We start from the raw sequence: 17,147 nt of genomic DNA, 5'->3' as shown, positions 1-17,147 counted from the left end.
GTTAAGCATTGTGATGACGTAAATTCAAAAGAGCTCTCAATATTTTTTTAAGATCCTTATATATGTAACCACGACAAGCGCAGCGAAGCTCGCCCACCAACAGATGACCTTGTTAAGGTCGTTATAAAACGTTTGATGCCGATCCTACCGGTCTTATTAAAATTTATAGGAGAAGCCCATGTACAGCAGTCGATGTCAACGTCAAACATTTGTTTGTTGCGGAAATACCAACGTAAACCGGAAATCAATGAAGAATTTATGATTTTATTAGAACTCTAAATGTAACGTTAATTTTTAAATTAAAATTAAACATCCTTATTTTACACTCTGCCGGTTTATTTCAAAATTTAAGTATGCTCGACTCCTCTTTAATTATTTCGGGTATATTCGCAAAAGAAACAATTAGTATAGGAAAGGCGGTCCCGGCTAAATGAAAAAACGTAAAAAACACGGCTTTTCCTTTTACGTATTAAACAAGCAAAAGAACTGCTTGCTTTGCTTATTACGTATTTAATTCAAAAGAGAATAATATACGCATAACAAAAGTGTGCTTTGAAAGCGAATTCCCGGGTTTTCTTTCAGTAATATCCCTTGTTATTGGATGAAATATTTCACGACGTATTAAAATACGTGGTAATTCGAATTTTGAAAATCAATTTAACTAATTATTATTTTATATCTTTCCTTACAGACTTTTTATCTCCAAAAGTTATGGGCCTATCGCATTCTAATAAAAAATAATAATTAATGTATTACATTTAAGAGAGATCACATTATACAGGTTGATTAGAAACTTTTTTGGTCATGGACACCGTTTTAAAGCTTTTGTACCTATAACCAATCATCTATATTTAAAATTCGGAAAAATTATATCTGAATATATTTTCACTATTAATTTAACAAATCTAGTGATCGATTAAAATACTCATAACAAGTAAAATGTTTCTTATTTTTGTTTTTTTCATTGACTTAAAATAATGGTTGTGTTATTCTAACCATTATTTATACTTCTGCATTAATTTTCTTCTTTATTGCATAAATGTATCTAAATTATTTTAATTTATTTTGAAAAGGTAAATTTATTTAGTTTAGCAGCCATTCCAAACCAACCGGAGTAAATGGCGGGAGCGGGCTCCCAAATCACATAGGACGTATTAAATAGATATCATATTAAAAAAAGATGCTAGAGTTTCTTCTGTCTCTTCTTCTTCTGTTTCTGGAGTCGTGATGTTATCCAAGCAACAACGTCCGACTAAGCTGTAATTCGGCCCTGTCGGGCTTCTTGGAGCCAGAAAACTAAACGAGTATTGAATGACAAGTCACTCCATGGAGGTTCCAACAGAGCAACTTAGAGCTTGGCGACTACCTAATACGGTAATATAGTAGAATGTAACCGCATGCTCTCGTTTCTCAAAACCGTACAAATTGCAAATGCCCTTTGGGTAGCAATAATAATCCGGTAACAAAAAATTCTTAGAGTTTATTAGCTACACACAGGATGTCAATCCTAGATCATATTGGTTGAAAGCGTTGCTGAAGTTTCTTAACCAGTTTTTCTCCCAGTGGTATCGCTGTCGGAAGCGGAAGTAATGTTAACCAGGTAGTCGCACCCTACAAAGTTCATGTTTCACTTTTTTAGGCGCCCTTTAGTCAGAATGGTAAACAAGTGGCAGCCTAAGGCAAGTAGACCTCCAGTGCCTTTCCCCTCAATCGCTTCATGAAGCATTCGCCAAAATGACCCAAGCTGGCGGCCTCTCAATCCTACGAAATAAATATGTAAACGGCTCACATTTTTAATCTTTGTAATTTAATAAGTGTATTACCTATCAAAATAACATTGTGAATTCTTAATTATTCACTGTTCAATTAAAATAAACATTTCACATTACCGCCAAATATAAACATCAAAAACTTAGGTAAATGTTTTCCTTAATTTCTTTTGAGAATTTATTCTCAATGTAGGCAAGTAAATTTAGAGATCACGATAATCTTCAACGGCGCCATTTTTTCCCAACATTTTCCCAAAAGGAGCGGATATCTCTCTCCAATATTTATTACCGTAGACCCTCTTTCTACAGGTTGATTTAAATCTCTTAAGGATATTATCTTAATTGCATTTAGGTTGGTATATATAGGTTCTACCCAAGACAGGTGATTAACACATCTTTATGTAAATAAACGAATATAATGATTTTCATAGCATTGTCGATTTATTGAAAATAACGAAAAAAGTCTATCAGATTTTGCAATTGTAGGCAAAAAATACAAACGTGATTCATATCAAATTGGTATTGAATCTGTATGATAAGTCGTGGTCAATATGTGGTTTTTCTAATGAATTTTGTCATATTTACTAATGGGTTTTAGGCCTTGACGGTTTTTTTTTTCGATTATGGAAACAGTCATTAACCTATATGTCACGGTAGTGACCTTTTGGCAGTCGCCTAGATGTTCGTGCTTCAAATATGTTTTAGCCGGCGCCAATATTATCCGTATTAATTACAATTTTAATTCCTTAATAAGACTTAATTCTGTGTCAAAAGTCTGATAAGATTTTATCTACACGAATGAAACTTCTGATGGTTAATTTCATCGTAAATCGATAAAATTTTATTGGAATAATATAAAAAAGTCAAATAACGTGACATTTTTAATTGGCATTGCGGTTAAATCAGGAATTACTCCACTTGATACATAAAAAACTGCGCAAAAAGTTCTATAAAGTAACCGGCGGGAAATTGCAAGTTCGCGTGCCGGTGTTCATTAAAAGATTACGCTAAGCCGCGCATTTCAATAAAATATAATAATTTTTAAACACAGGTTTGTAGATTTAAGTATCTCAAACTATCATGTTAATACTTACTAATTGATGTAATATAGATACGTTCTGTACCAAGGTCATATTAATGATACTTAGTATTGTCATTGTAAGATATTATTGTCCGTTTCCCGCGCACCTTATTGTACTTATTAATAAAGTATCTGTTTTTTTTAGATTTTTTATTCTGTTTTAAATATTGAAATCAATATTTGAATCTCTTCAAATTACAATCAGATATATAGCACTGCCGGATAAAACTAACCTAAAGTTTTTTTGATGTAGATGCCTTATTAACACCTATTTAACACAAAAATTTTCAGCAGTCACACTTGATGTTACACACAGTTGTCCAAGTGTTAACTAGCGTGTCTCGCCCGACTTTACATTTTAAGAGAAGAGAGAATAATCATCTTGACTATAGGCGACGACTTCGAGTTACGACTAAAGTTCAACAACGACTTTTCAAAAGTCGCCACGACCCATTCGTACGTTTATATATATATATATTCCCGCATGTAAAGCTATATATAATAGCAATCCAATTTTGCCAATACACGAAATCTGTAACAACATTTCATATGGAAAAGCCATGCGATCTAATTCTCACAACAATGTTTCATTTGTATTGAATAGGGAACTTTTCTTCCTCTAAAATTTCATTACAGAATTTTCAATTACAAAGTACCTCTACTATTGTGACTGTATGTAGAGTAATTCGTTTTTAAAATTAAGAAGCACAGAGTATGGGACAAGAACTGTGAATGTATGAATTATTCGGGCCTTATTTAGTATTATTTTCAGTTTTTAAGGTTAAATTTTTAGAATTTTTCCCTATAGAATGAATATGGGCCGCAACTCTCTAAGATTGTGTTTAGCCTATAAAATCGCATATTATTCCAATAATGCTTTCGATATAATTAATACACAAAAAAAACACAAACAGCGTTTTCATGGGTCTTCAGCTCTACAACAGTTACACATAATTACGTTTACAGTGTCTAACGACAACTACATGTGGAAAAACATATTTTTCTTTTGTCAAATTGTTAACTGATCTTCAGGAATGCCAATGAAAGTATTCGTACACATCAACGCTTTTTAAATCAGCGGGTACTTAAAGCTTGACAAGTTGAATTCAATTAAAATAAAGAACATCAGTATTTAAGTTCAAAAGATAATAATTGCACTGTCATTATAGACCTTTATTATTACTTACGGTGGTTTTAGATCTGATGATATTATACACAACGGCCGAAATCTGAAAGCTATTAGAACCTCAGCGTTCTCAGCCAACATTCTTCAAGAAAGTTGGAGGCTACTAGCATATTCTGCGTTTACAAGTTCTTTACGAACTTTGAACCCCGATAAAATCATGAAAATTCTATCAAAGGACGATCCTAACGCAAATATACCTATCTAGCTGTAAGGAAACTCAGTTCAAGAAGAAAAGTAAAAATCGTCATGTAACACAAATACAGTAAGTAGGAGAAGTCTTCTAATACCTATCTAATGTTTTATTTTGTAAACATTGTTTTAAATTTTATTGGTGAGACAGGTAATATGTGTCTCATGCTAAATTCTTTTTTAAGAATTTTTATACCAGCAATAATTTCATTGCATAATAAACATTAAATAAACGCCTAACAATTTTCACATTCTTTTTGTAAATTATATATACTAAAACTTAATAATTAAGGTGTTTTAAAATTGTGTAGCCCGATGTTTGATTGTAAATTTTAAAATAACCACTGAATCCCCTTATTGTACAAAAAGCTAGAAAAATGGTAATTAACAATTATATTAACTTTTTACTTTTTCAAAATAGATAAAATAGTGTATAATAAAAATTCACAAAATGATAAGTATCACGAAATTATTTGGTATAATATTTTGTTTTGCGTATTCATAATGCACGTTTGTTTGTAATAAATATAATGGCAATGTGGTGAAGTGTCAAAATGACATGTCTCATGTAATGATTCGTGACTAAGTATGAACATTTTATTTTTCGTGTAAAATTTCCTTTCATTAATTTAATTCATACGTGTAATGTCTTTGTTTGAAACAGCTGTTTTTAATTCATCTCTTTATGAGGCTTTGTATCTTCAGATAGAAGATACTTTGACCTTCGCAAAAGACTTTTTCGGGTCGTGTGTATCTTCGTTGCCGGTAGAAAATTTACCAAAAACCCTTGTTAATTTGAGCGAATTATCTTTTTATGAAGATATTGCTGAAGTTTTTTATTTTAACGAGTTCCAATTCCTTTTACTCAAAACGTTTTCTTTGATTCTATTATTTACTTTGTTATTGATTTTTATTTCCTGGCGTGTTTACGGAAAACGTATTTCAGAACGTTTTATGAAACCTGGTAAGTTTCAATTTAATCGTACAGGTAAATAAATAAATAGTTATTAGATTGCATTTTTTTTATTTATTTACAATTACACGAGTAAATATTAGAGACTTAAAATTTTCATTTTCTTACTTATTATTTTGTTATGAAATCTAAAACATTAAACATATTTTTAAAAGAAATTACAAATAAATACACTAACCTAATATACTTTACAATTTTTTTCTTAGTAATGTTTTTAACTCTGCTTATGTCACATGCAATACAGATAACAATCCTTATCTACAGCAACATCAGCTACTATAGAACAACTTAAAGAAAGTGTATCTAAACTTAAATTGCCTAAAGAACACACCCCAAGGATATAAAATGGCTGATAAAATTAAGAAATTCTTTCAAAAAAAGAAAGCAGATGCTAAATTTAAACTAGCTGGGCCTGGTCATAAGCTCACAGAATCTACAATAAGTAGTCAAAGTTCTGACTCTTCAAGAAAGGAGGTTCAAGTTGTGAAAAGATCAGGGTTGTCTGCGGAGAGTAAAGTTGCTGCTGAAGCTGCTTTGGCCCGGTTGCAACAGAAACGAGAAAATCCTAACTTTAACACATCACTTGCTGCTATAAAGGTAATAAATCACCATTAACTAATTTCCTAAAATTAGTTAAATCTTGGATTTTTTCTTTTTACTACTAAGAGAGCTATGCTCAGAGTTTTGCTGCAATATCAGATCTGCAAAAGAAACAAGATCACTGATTTAGCTTGAAAAATTGCTTGTCTTAAAAGGCTATGGGCATGATACTTCATTTATAGAACCAATGGCCAAAGGGTATTTTAGTAACGCTCAAAGGTAGACACTAGTAGCTCACTGTGGACTTGGTAACAATACTTCCGCACTAAGTGTATTAACAAAATAGTCTTGTTGGGTGAAGTTGCTGGATGTGGGCAATACAATATCAATCATGGCAATCTTTGGGGTAGATCAATGGCTTACTGTGGGCGGCTATTGCCTGACATGGTGATAAGGTCACACTACAGTAAGTTGTGTGTAACAACTATTTTAGTCAATTAAATAACAGAAATAGATATTAGATCTAGGTTCAGAAACAAACCGGCTTTGATTTTGCTATAGCATTTTTGCTTTTACCTTGCCAGTTTGATCTGTATGCAAAGTGATTGGATATAGGTCTAAAATATTTAAAGGAGTAAACACAAAGCTTACTTGATGTCAATTAATGAATGATACACTCTAAAACAAAATAAATACTGTCAAATGTTGTAAATAATTTACGAGGGTGAATCAAAAAGTTCTTAGAAGTGCATATATATGAAACCTTTTTGGATCAAGTTCGATATTCAAATTAAAGAGTGCCTATCCCACTATATTTATGCAGACTGTCACTTGTTTTTGTCAGTTCGTTCGCATGTAATAAATTTTTTTGTGCAACGAGTTGCTAAAAAGTTAAAATTATGGATAAAAGTGAGTTACGTGCGGTGCTAAAATATCTCAGTTTGAAAAAAATGTCTACAAAGGAAATTTTTTTGGACATTCAGCAGACATAGGGGGGATGCTGTACCCTATTCTACGGTTGCGTACTGGGTGGCTGAATTTAAAAGAGGTAGATCAAGCTGTAAAGATGACCCGCGTTCTGGGCGGCCTTCAACCTCCGTTACAGAAGAAAATGTCAAAAAGGTTGAGAATCTGGTTTTGGAAGACAGAAGAATGACTATAAAACATATAGCTGAGATCCTAAAGATATCTTTTGGTAGCGTTCAATCCATTTTAATTGATTCACTGGGGTTCAAAAAAGTGTTTGCAAAATGGGTGCCACAAATGTTAACCGACGAAAACAAAAAGTGACGTTTGGAAATTTCCAAGCGTAATCTCGAAATGTTCCAGCGTGATTCGGATAATTTGTGCCGTCGTCTTGTCACCATGGATGAAACGTGGGTCCACCATTTTGATCCTGAAACTAAAAGACAAAGCATGTCTTGGAAACGACCATCCTCTCCATCCATTAAGAAATTTCGTGTTGCTCCTACCGCTGGCAAAGTTATGGCCTCTGTGTTCTGGGATAGTGAAGGAATCCTTTTTATTGATTACATGCCAAAAGGCCAGACGATTACTGGACCCTATTATGCAAATTTAATCCCGAAAGTGCGTGAAGCGATTAAAGAAAAACGTCGTGGAAAACTGTCGTTGGGCTTGTTGTTCCTTCAAGATAACGCTCCTGCTCATCGATCGGAAGTTGCGCTCAACGCAATCCGCTGTGCGGGCTTCAATCTCCTTGACCACCCACCATATTCTCCGGACTTAGCCCCAAGTGATTTTCACTTATTTCCAAAATTAAAAGAGGAAATTCGTGAAACAAAATTTCACGATAATGACGCGGTTATAGCTGCCGTAGAGGACTTTTTCGAAAGTCAAAAAAATAATTTTTTTTCACAAGGAATAAGGAAGTTAGAAACGCGTTATTCTAAATGCATTGCATTGGAGGGAGATTATGTAGAAAAATAAAATATTATAATTTAAATCTTTGCATTTTTTAATATTGATTCCAAGAATTTTTTGATTCACCCTCGTAATGTTAATATAATAAGTAAGACCATCTTTAAAATTAGCATAAAACACATATTAATATTTGTTTAGTATCTGTTTCTGCAAACTTTTTACTTACAGAAGTTATTGGACTTTCACATTCTAATTAAAAAAATATTAATGTAACATTTTCGAATAATTACTTTATTCAGGGTCACATAATTAAAGTTTTTACTATTTACTTCCAGTAACCTAACATAGAGTCGCTAACACTTATTGTGTTTATGAAAAAATATATCGAATCTGTTAAATAAAATGTTGGGTATTGTATTTTGTTCTAAAATCTGTGATGAATGAAGGACACCAGAGTGCCAATTATTTATGACATAAAATGTCATCTCAGAATGAAAGCTTTTGTCTCAATGGTGGAGATTATACAAGACAAAGAAGAGGGAATCTTCTTGAGATTGCCAATTTCATCAAGGGTCTGCTGGGTTTCTTAAAGAGTTATGCCCGCTAGATTAAAGCTAACTCTTATGCAAAGTGAGCATATATATATATATATATATATATATATATATATATATATATATATATATATATATATATATATATATATATATATATGCTACAGAAATTAGACCCATTACATCAATGGTACATGACTAAAAAGGCAATGTTTTGATGCCATAGCATATCTACAATAAGATGCAAGATCTTGCTTTTTTGTGGTTAGGTTATCATTTATTTAGTTGTTTAATAGATTGTCCCATCTTCAGAGGTTGGTTATCTGGATCTACCTTAAGTAAAGTGTTTTTACAAGGCTAGCATTTTGTAGAAAAAGATACCTGGGTTTTGGAATCAATAAATTTTCAGTGACTCCAAAAATAAAAATTTCCCTTATACCCACTTGCGAAAGTCAGATAACAACTACTTACATGCAGTTAGAGACTCCTTCTGTTATCAGACAAGCAATTCTTCGAGCTATGTTGGCAACATTGGGTCTTCTGTCAATCTTCTCCTTTTTGATTTGACTGATGTTACAAAGCAGCTCCATGCATAACCATCCCCATTTATTTCTGGATGTGTTTATTTATCTATTAGTAACTTAACAAAATCACTGCCATAATTTTTAAAATTTTCCTCTACTATTACTTCAGCAAATATGCATAGGAATATTGTTTCTAGGCTCATTACTTGTTTTTCCCTACATAGGTATGACATTGGCACTTTTTGATATATATTGTAACTTATAATACTTTAATTATTTATAGGCGCAAGTTAGAAAAGAGTTAGAAAATGAGAAAGCAGGTGAAAATGAAAATATACCTTCAATATCAGAAAGAAAAAAGTCAGTGGATCTTGATGTTGACATCCCTAAGAACTTTGCTGCATCTGGAGTATTTTTCAAGTATGTAATTTTTGAATATTATTGTTTTTATAAATATATCATATTCTTTTTCGACAGATGAACATTGTTGCCAATTGTTATTTACTGATTCCGAGTGCTAAAGAAAGGCAAAGCAAAAAACTCACATAGGCATGGCTTGATGAATTCCTCATGAGTCTTAGCATCAACTATTACATATTCCTTACATTACCGGATGGAGAAGCCACCAAGATTTTGTTTGCTTGGACGGATGCAGAACAGTGGTCTTGGCAAAATGGGATCTATGTTAGGGTTGTTATTGAGCACACATTTAGTATTCCGACTGAATGCTGCCTAAGAGATAAACATTGACTCTTAGGCAGCATTCAGTCAGAATACTTCTTAGTTAATGTAACTACCACATAGAAAGGTGTTAGCACTGAGATGTGGTGGAAGAAACTCCAGAAACACTTCTATCTATATTAATTGGGGATTTTGGACCGCTGAAGTCTTGCTTTAGTACATAGTTAGTCATGCTTGGTTTGTTTTGGCCGGCAGCAAATTGTTTATGTATAGTTTATCCCATGGTAAACTCGTTGTCCTGAAAGTCAGCAACATGCCTCAGTCTAGAGATGGTGCGACTTTTACAGGTCCCTGAAGAGACTGGCAGAAGATTGAAAACATTTTTAAACATGAAAATTTAAGTGCTACAATTTACACTGTTATAGATTTAAATCACTAAAATCTTCTGTCTCCATATTTTGTTGTATGCAAAAAATTGCCTCGTGTGATGAGACTACCCATAGTACTTATTTCTTTACTATTATGCAACTATGTATTTATTTTCTTTGTAACAATAACACCCATATTAGCTAGCTAACTAAATCAAGACAATTAACTCCAATCTAAATTTTTATATTACTTGTGTTATAAAGAGAGATCTAATATTTACATCTATTGTTTCATTATGAAATTGTCGAGACAACTTCAATCATTTACTAATATATAACTTAATATTAACCCAACACTTCAACTTAGTATCGATAAATATGAATTTAAGTATCCAATTTTATATACAACTTTGTTTGAATGAATTTCCTATAATATATTTCAGGTGTCCACTTATAAGCAATGACATTCTACCCCGGGATGAATGGAAGAAAAATATAAAAACATTTCTGTATGAGCAGCTAGAAGAAGAAAGAGGCTTAACTGCCTGCCTCATTATACAATCTTGCAACAACAACAGGGAAAAGGTAATTGATTAATATTTTTTTTTTTGGGATGTGTTCAAAATTATTATACAGGTGTAAAAGCCTTAAAGCAGTTTGTTGTTTCCTCATCGTTATATCAATCAATAGACGCCCACGGCAAGGCGTAGACCTGCCCCAAAGATATCTATTAAAGGTTATACCATAATTGCCACGTTTAGTAGGCGAGCTGGCCATTGTAATGCAGTATGCCGGTATACAAAAGATGATGCTGCCCATCTTCTTGAAAATTGTTTGTAATGCTATATATATAATGCACAAAGCGTGAATTATATTAAATTGTACCCCAGAAAATCCCGCAACCTAAGGCCGTAAATATCAGACCTTATCGCTCGACTACCAATTTGTAATGTACATCTCATTTACTGTAAATTAATGTATCGTTTCAAAAGTAATAAATAACTAATGATAATACAGTAAGAAAGTGTTTTCAAAAAGATTACTACATATTAAAATTAATTATTGTTTACTATCTATCTTTGTACTGCCAGAAATTATTGGTCTGTCACATTCCACTTGAATAAAATAAATATATCAGAAATAACACTTTATACAGGGCGATTCGAAATTGGTGTAAAAGAGAAAAGATAAAAGAGCTATACATTCATCTATATAGAGCTTAATCAATCACTATACACTTAAGTTCCCCATTTCATCACTTTTGAGACATATGGTGAAAATATAAATAAAAATAAACCTGAAAATGTATGTTCAATAAGACCCAATATATTTAGCAATAGACCATCTCTACTTTTTACAAATTACTTAAAATAATTCCGATAAATATAACAGTCTTTAAAAAAAATATTTTCATCAATTTATTTTTCGTTTACTGATCTCATGTAATGGTCTGAGATAAGTTTCTGGAAAGAGACTTTGGATTAAGTTACATAAACCAAGTGTAGGCTAAGCGCCTTTCACGCTTTGTCACCTCATACACGCGGAATAAGTCAAAAAAAATACAGACGTCTTTATAATAGAGAAATTTACTTTATATTTCTAATTTATTTGAGTATTGAGTACATGTTAAATTCTTCAATGTCATATGTGCACCACATGCAATTTCAGATAGATGCCTGTGTCGAGACTCTTTGCAAATACTTAGAAAATATTGTAACTTATCCAGAGGAAGAGAAATATCGGAAAATCAGAATGTCTAACAGGTAGGTAAGGTTTTATTTATCATAACAGTAAATTTTTTATCGAAAGATGTAGATGATGAAGTATCAACAAGCTAAGATAAATTCTCACAATATTAAGAGTTCTTGTATAAAATAATATGTTTATCTATTTATTCATTTTATTATTCACTACAACGAGGAGTACAGAGTCGAGTAAAACCGAGGTCACCTGCGTACGACGAAGAATTACTTACAACTGGGCAATACTTTTGCAACCATGGGACATTGGTTATGTAAAATTCTGGAGTGGTGACAACTAGCCCGTAGATGCGGTATGAGTATGTCCCCCACTAAGTGGACTGACGACACAGGTCATTAGAAGCCTATGCCTGACAGTAGGCGTCTGTCTGCTGTCATGATGATAATGATGAAGAATATTTACTTAATATAATTCTCAGTGATGACTTGCATATGTCATAAACAATGATAAAAATTTGATAAAAATAATACTTTTATTCTCGGTTGAAATTAATGCTGTTACTCTGGGGACTTTTACAGTTCATCGGAGTCGAGTTCTCAGAGCGTAAGGGTCCGTTAACTTAAAAATAAACAAAGCTGGATTGGCGCGCTCCAGTTGCACGAAGTCATAAGAGTCAATTTGGCTTCTCTTAATGACATTCTTCAAGAGTTAAAAAGAGCTAACAATAAACTAAGACTGACTTTGTTATGTGATCCTTTTTACAAATGTGTATACTATAGTTATGATGTTTCAATTATAACCATGCAATACTAAATTTTTGTGTTAAAAATTCATACATAACAATTAATAAAACCAAAACTTGTTATGAATACATCTTCAATTTACACATTTATATGCAATTACTTGTCTCATTACCCTAATAAATTCCTGTCCTTATACTATAAAAATACATCATTGCACAGAAGCATTCATTTTCCGCTATACCATTTTAATGATTTCACTTCATTTCATTATCAATAACTCGTTATCGATTTCGAATCGAACTTATACTAAATTACTAACTACGTCGACAGTTTCTTTAAATAATAGCATCATAATACGATAATATATATAAATCAATATTTGTGACTTTGACACTCTTGAATTAGAGCGCTAAACTCCTGTAGTGAGAATCTTAGTCAACATCTCAAAAGCTATTACGCCCAGTAACTTCAAGAAGCCCCAATAAAATGAAGTAAATAACATTCCATGCTTGACCTTGAGCTTAGTTACTTTGAACAAGTCTAGCTCTGGGCTATTCTCACTAATATTACTATTTTCTACAGACATAAATGATATGAATAATAATAATATAATAGACAATTTATTTAACATCAAAATAACTTAATTTGCAGAGTTTTTTCTGATCGAGTACAGCCGATAGAAGGATCAATGGAATTACTTTTAGCGGCCGGTTTTATGCAACAAACTCTTCCTAATCCAGACGGTGTCAACGAAGACTATTTAGTCTTTCATGAGGAAAATGTAACTTCCATTGAAAGTCTTACGGTAAGCAGCCTACTTAAAAATCAGTTATTATATATTGTTATATCTGTTACATAAGTGGTATCCCTTATAATAATATTAAAAAAAGGATTTTAATTCCATGATTCAAAGATCTCTTTCAGTGACTTCAATTGTTCCTAATCTATAGCCACTATAAGCAAAAGGTAATTTTAGTTCTTCTTCCAATCTTCTCTCTTTACAGCCCCGACTCGTAAGAACATCCCTATGATACGACATTGTCTATCTTGCTCCATTTTATTCCTTCGTCATTTCAGCCCATAGACGCCCGCAGCAAGGCATCCGCCAAAGATAATTAAGGGGGGTTATATGATAATCACCATGCTTGGCAGACGGGGTAGTATTATAGTTCGCAGAGGATACTACTATCCATCCTCTGGAAACTTCTTTGTGAGCAGTGGCAATCCTATATAATTAATAGAAAAAGTTTAAATTATATATAAGACTCGCGGGAATCGATCCCGCGATAATTTAGCTATTATGCCATCGGTGCAACATGGTCAATAACTGTTTTTTAACTTTATAATTGTTTAGAAATAAATTTTGTTTAAGTTGTTAATTTATATAACAGCTGCGCTTGCTTTGCGCTTTAGAACCTTAAAGCCCGAGTAGCCGTTGCATGCTATGTGGCCTGCTCACCATTAATTCAACTTGCCAATCTGTTGGGCTATTGATTTTTTGCTCGTATACAAATCTCGTCATTGCTGATTAATTGGAGTAGGAATCGAGAAAGGACCCAACCACATAGAATTCGAAAGTGAAACTCCTGGTCGTAAAAGAGTCATTGGAATCTTTGAACGAATAGCCATCCTTAATATTAAAATTCTTTGATGGCTTAAACAGTTCAGTAATATATGGCTTACCAGTGAGCCGGGTGGCCTATATATATTCGATTTTTCATTTAGCGTTTAAGGATTAAACATTGGGTGTACCTGATATTTTATTACCTGTTACGTTTTATTTTAGACTTTAATCGATGCACTACGCACGGCGGAGCCTATACAATTGGAACTGGACAGAAATCTGCAAGTACTTCTGCCGTCCCAGGCGGCCAATAAAATGGCTTTGCCGCCTTCATTTTACGCGCTATCGTCGGAGGAGTTGAAACGAGAACAACAGCTTCGGTAATTTTTTTTTACTTAAGTTTAACTGGCAAGATATTTAAAAGATTAAAATCAGACTTGTCGCAGTCTTTCGGTTCAGTACTGTTTGAGGTTAAGATGATGCTTTAAAGAAAGATGTTATTTATCAGAGAATCTAATATTTTCATTGGCAGCCAGCTTAACAGGGATGATGTACCTTGAGACAAGTATAGAAATTTAAAAACTCTGTTCTAAAACTTAGGGGTCCTGTACCAAATTTTGTATTTAAAAATTCCTAAATATTTATTCATAACCTTTATTCATAAACCACTCGAGATCGGATATATATGATAGATATTTGAATTGTATAAATCAAATTAAACAAAAAATTTAAAATTCGTTTTAAAGGGCAACTGTCGTTTCTGGCAGGCTTTTCAGATCGGCATTCCGAATCGGTGCTAACTTACTGGTTAAAATTATAGACTATTTAAAAGCACATATAAATGCGCAGCACGTAGAACAGATGGCTGCAGGAAGGTTCTGGAGTAGATATCACGGACTAGCAAACGCCGAGTAGGAAAGCTAACCACAAGGTAGATAGACAACCTTTCTTAAGGTGGTCTGAAAGCACTAGATGCAGGCTTCTGCAATTAATGAAATGCAATGGAAATCCCTGGGGAAAACCTTTATCGTACAGCTAATATGATGAAAATTATGAAGAGGGCAAATATAACTTGGGCTTATTCTAGTATAGCAATGAGTAAACATTTTGTTTTAAATTTTTAGTATTATATACTATGAACCAAATTAATTAGCAGTTCCTGGTATTTATAAGGCAGCGAAACATTGCTGAATGCGAGCAGCGCAAGACCGGTCAACGTGGCGATTTTTGGAGGTGTACACCGTGCAGAAGGCGTCCATTGAAAAGAGGAAGAAGAATTAATAAAATCCAGTTCTGCAACTACAGTAATAATAATAATTAATATATTTTCAGCACTGAAGCCATAGAGAAGAGCCAAATGCTACGCACTAAAGCCATGCGAGAGAAGGACGAGTTGCGGGAAATGCGGAAATATAAATTTGCTATCATCAGGATACGTTTCCCCGATGGTATTCTTCTGCAGGTGATGCCCTATTTAATAGCAAATTATAAACTAGTAACTTTATTACTTACCATGCTGGACAACATGTGTCAAGATAATCTTACTTTAATTAATACTATATAATTAAAAATTAATGCAGGACGTCCATAGTGTATTTACAAGGCACCATGAAAAACTGGCTGTACCAAAATTTCGAAACTATATAAACAGATCCAAATTTTTTAATACAATTTTGCAAAACATTATAGGACTACTATTTATAAAATTATAAAACGCATTTTAAAAGTTAATTCATCGAAAGTAAAAGACCTATTTTTCAAAAAACGTATATTTAAATGACAAGAATCCTTGGCAAAGTGTGGTTTAATTATTTTGTATTCAATCAGGCTATATCTGGCAAATAGTATGTGCATAAAATGGTATTGTTTAAATTTTGATTAAAAGATGTTTTCATGGGGTTTCTTTCTGCTTCTCCTCTACAACTATACACTTGGCAAAACAGAGTAAAATCAAACAGTTGAAAATAATTTCTTCAATAAAAGTCCTGTTAAGTTGCAATGTTGAATAAATTAATTTTGGATTTATCTTTAAGATATAGCCATTATAATATAGACGTACTACATTTTTTCTAATTTAATTATAATTGTAATAAAATTTGAAAATATGTATACATATTTTTAAATTTTATTACAATTATTCCCTTAGTTATCTACTATCACTTTTCACGTACTCGCATTTCGTATAGTTATATAAATGTAGTGTGCTATATTTGTTTTTATTGTTCACGTTAAAATTGTGATCGTGTAATTGGTCAGTCGTATATTTACGTTTATTGTCTACCGAGATTAATTTATTGGGCTATACCATAGAATTTACAAATAATGAATACTTGGTCCATCGCATCAATGACATCACTTGTTAGTTGTGTTCAAACTGTCCCGATAGATGGGGCTGGTAGTAGATTGCCGCGCTCTTTTGTTTGACACGGGTAATCGCATGGCACCGCTCGGTTGTTGCTTTTACAGTATATTTACAAGATTTTTATTGTTTCTTTATGAATTAAAATTAATATTATTACATTTTATAATATTTACTAATTTCATGAAACCTAACAATACAATTATTGCAATGTTTATTTTTAATATTTACAGGGAACTTTTTCAGTTTACGAACGCTATAATGAAATCCATGAGTTCGTCCAAGACAATTTGGAACACAGCGGCTTACCTTTCATACTTAACACTCCAACTGGACATAAGCTAATATTGGAGGAAGATGGGAATAAAACCCTTATCGACTTACGATTAGTGCCAGCTACGGTACTCACTTTCGCTTGGCATCCTTCAGTTGCCGAAGAAATATTTCAGAGCCCTAATAAAGATGTTTATTTGAAACCAGAAGTCATGGTCCTAGTGCAAGAGATTTAAATTGGATATTTCCAACAAAATATAAATCAAATTAAACACACAAATGAACGTGTGATTACTAATTTCATTTTACGTTCTAATTTAAAGCTTTCCATGTTGAATATTAAAAAGAAAGAATAACATCACTTTTTATATTTCTCCTCATTGTTGTATTTTAAAAATGCATTTATTATGGTCTGTTTCTATAATAGGTTTGAATGTATACTCTTGTCTAAACATGACGAAGGGCTTCAATTATATACTTATAAATAATGACTATATGAGCATTCTTGAGCAGCTTTCAATGTATACACCTATCGAAAAAAATCTTAATCCTAATATATGTAACGTCAGAACATCCAACATTAATTTTCAATATAAAAAAATCTACTTAACTAACATTATGTTGCAGGCATTACCAAAAGTATGACCTAAAAACATGAATTAATTTCCGTATCAAGTTTTCACTAAATAAAAGGCATATTACTATAGTTTATATACGTGATATATAAAATATATGTATGTATATATACATATATATATGTA

At 32.5% G+C, this 17,147-nt stretch overlaps 1 protein-coding gene across 1 annotated transcript; it reads left to right on the top strand.

Annotated features, from left to right (window-relative positions):
• Window positions 1-5,099: 5,099 nt before the first annotated feature.
• Gint3 (GDI interacting protein 3) lies at window positions 5,100-16,883 on the top strand. Its single transcript, XM_068768107.1, has 9 exons — window positions 5,100-5,189; window positions 5,443-5,795; window positions 8,981-9,117; window positions 10,190-10,331; window positions 11,415-11,509; window positions 12,842-12,995; window positions 13,977-14,134; window positions 15,087-15,216; window positions 16,347-16,883. The coding sequence occupies exons 2-9, from the start codon at window positions 5,544-5,546 to the stop codon at window positions 16,620-16,622; spliced, it is 1,344 nt and encodes a 447-aa protein (XP_068624208.1). The 5' UTR covers window positions 5,100-5,189; window positions 5,443-5,543; the 3' UTR covers window positions 16,623-16,883.
• The last annotated feature ends 264 nt before the right edge of the window (window positions 16,884-17,147 follow it).

The sequence above is a fragment of the Battus philenor genome, unplaced genomic scaffold, assembly GCF_028537555.1.
Source record: "Battus philenor isolate CCGP_79_NKW_IND1 unplaced genomic scaffold, ilBatPhil1.0.hap1 SCAF_24, whole genome shotgun sequence".
NCBI lineage: Eukaryota > Metazoa > Arthropoda > Insecta > Lepidoptera > Papilionidae > Battus > Battus philenor.
This window is presented reverse-complemented; position numbering and strand designations above follow the sequence as displayed.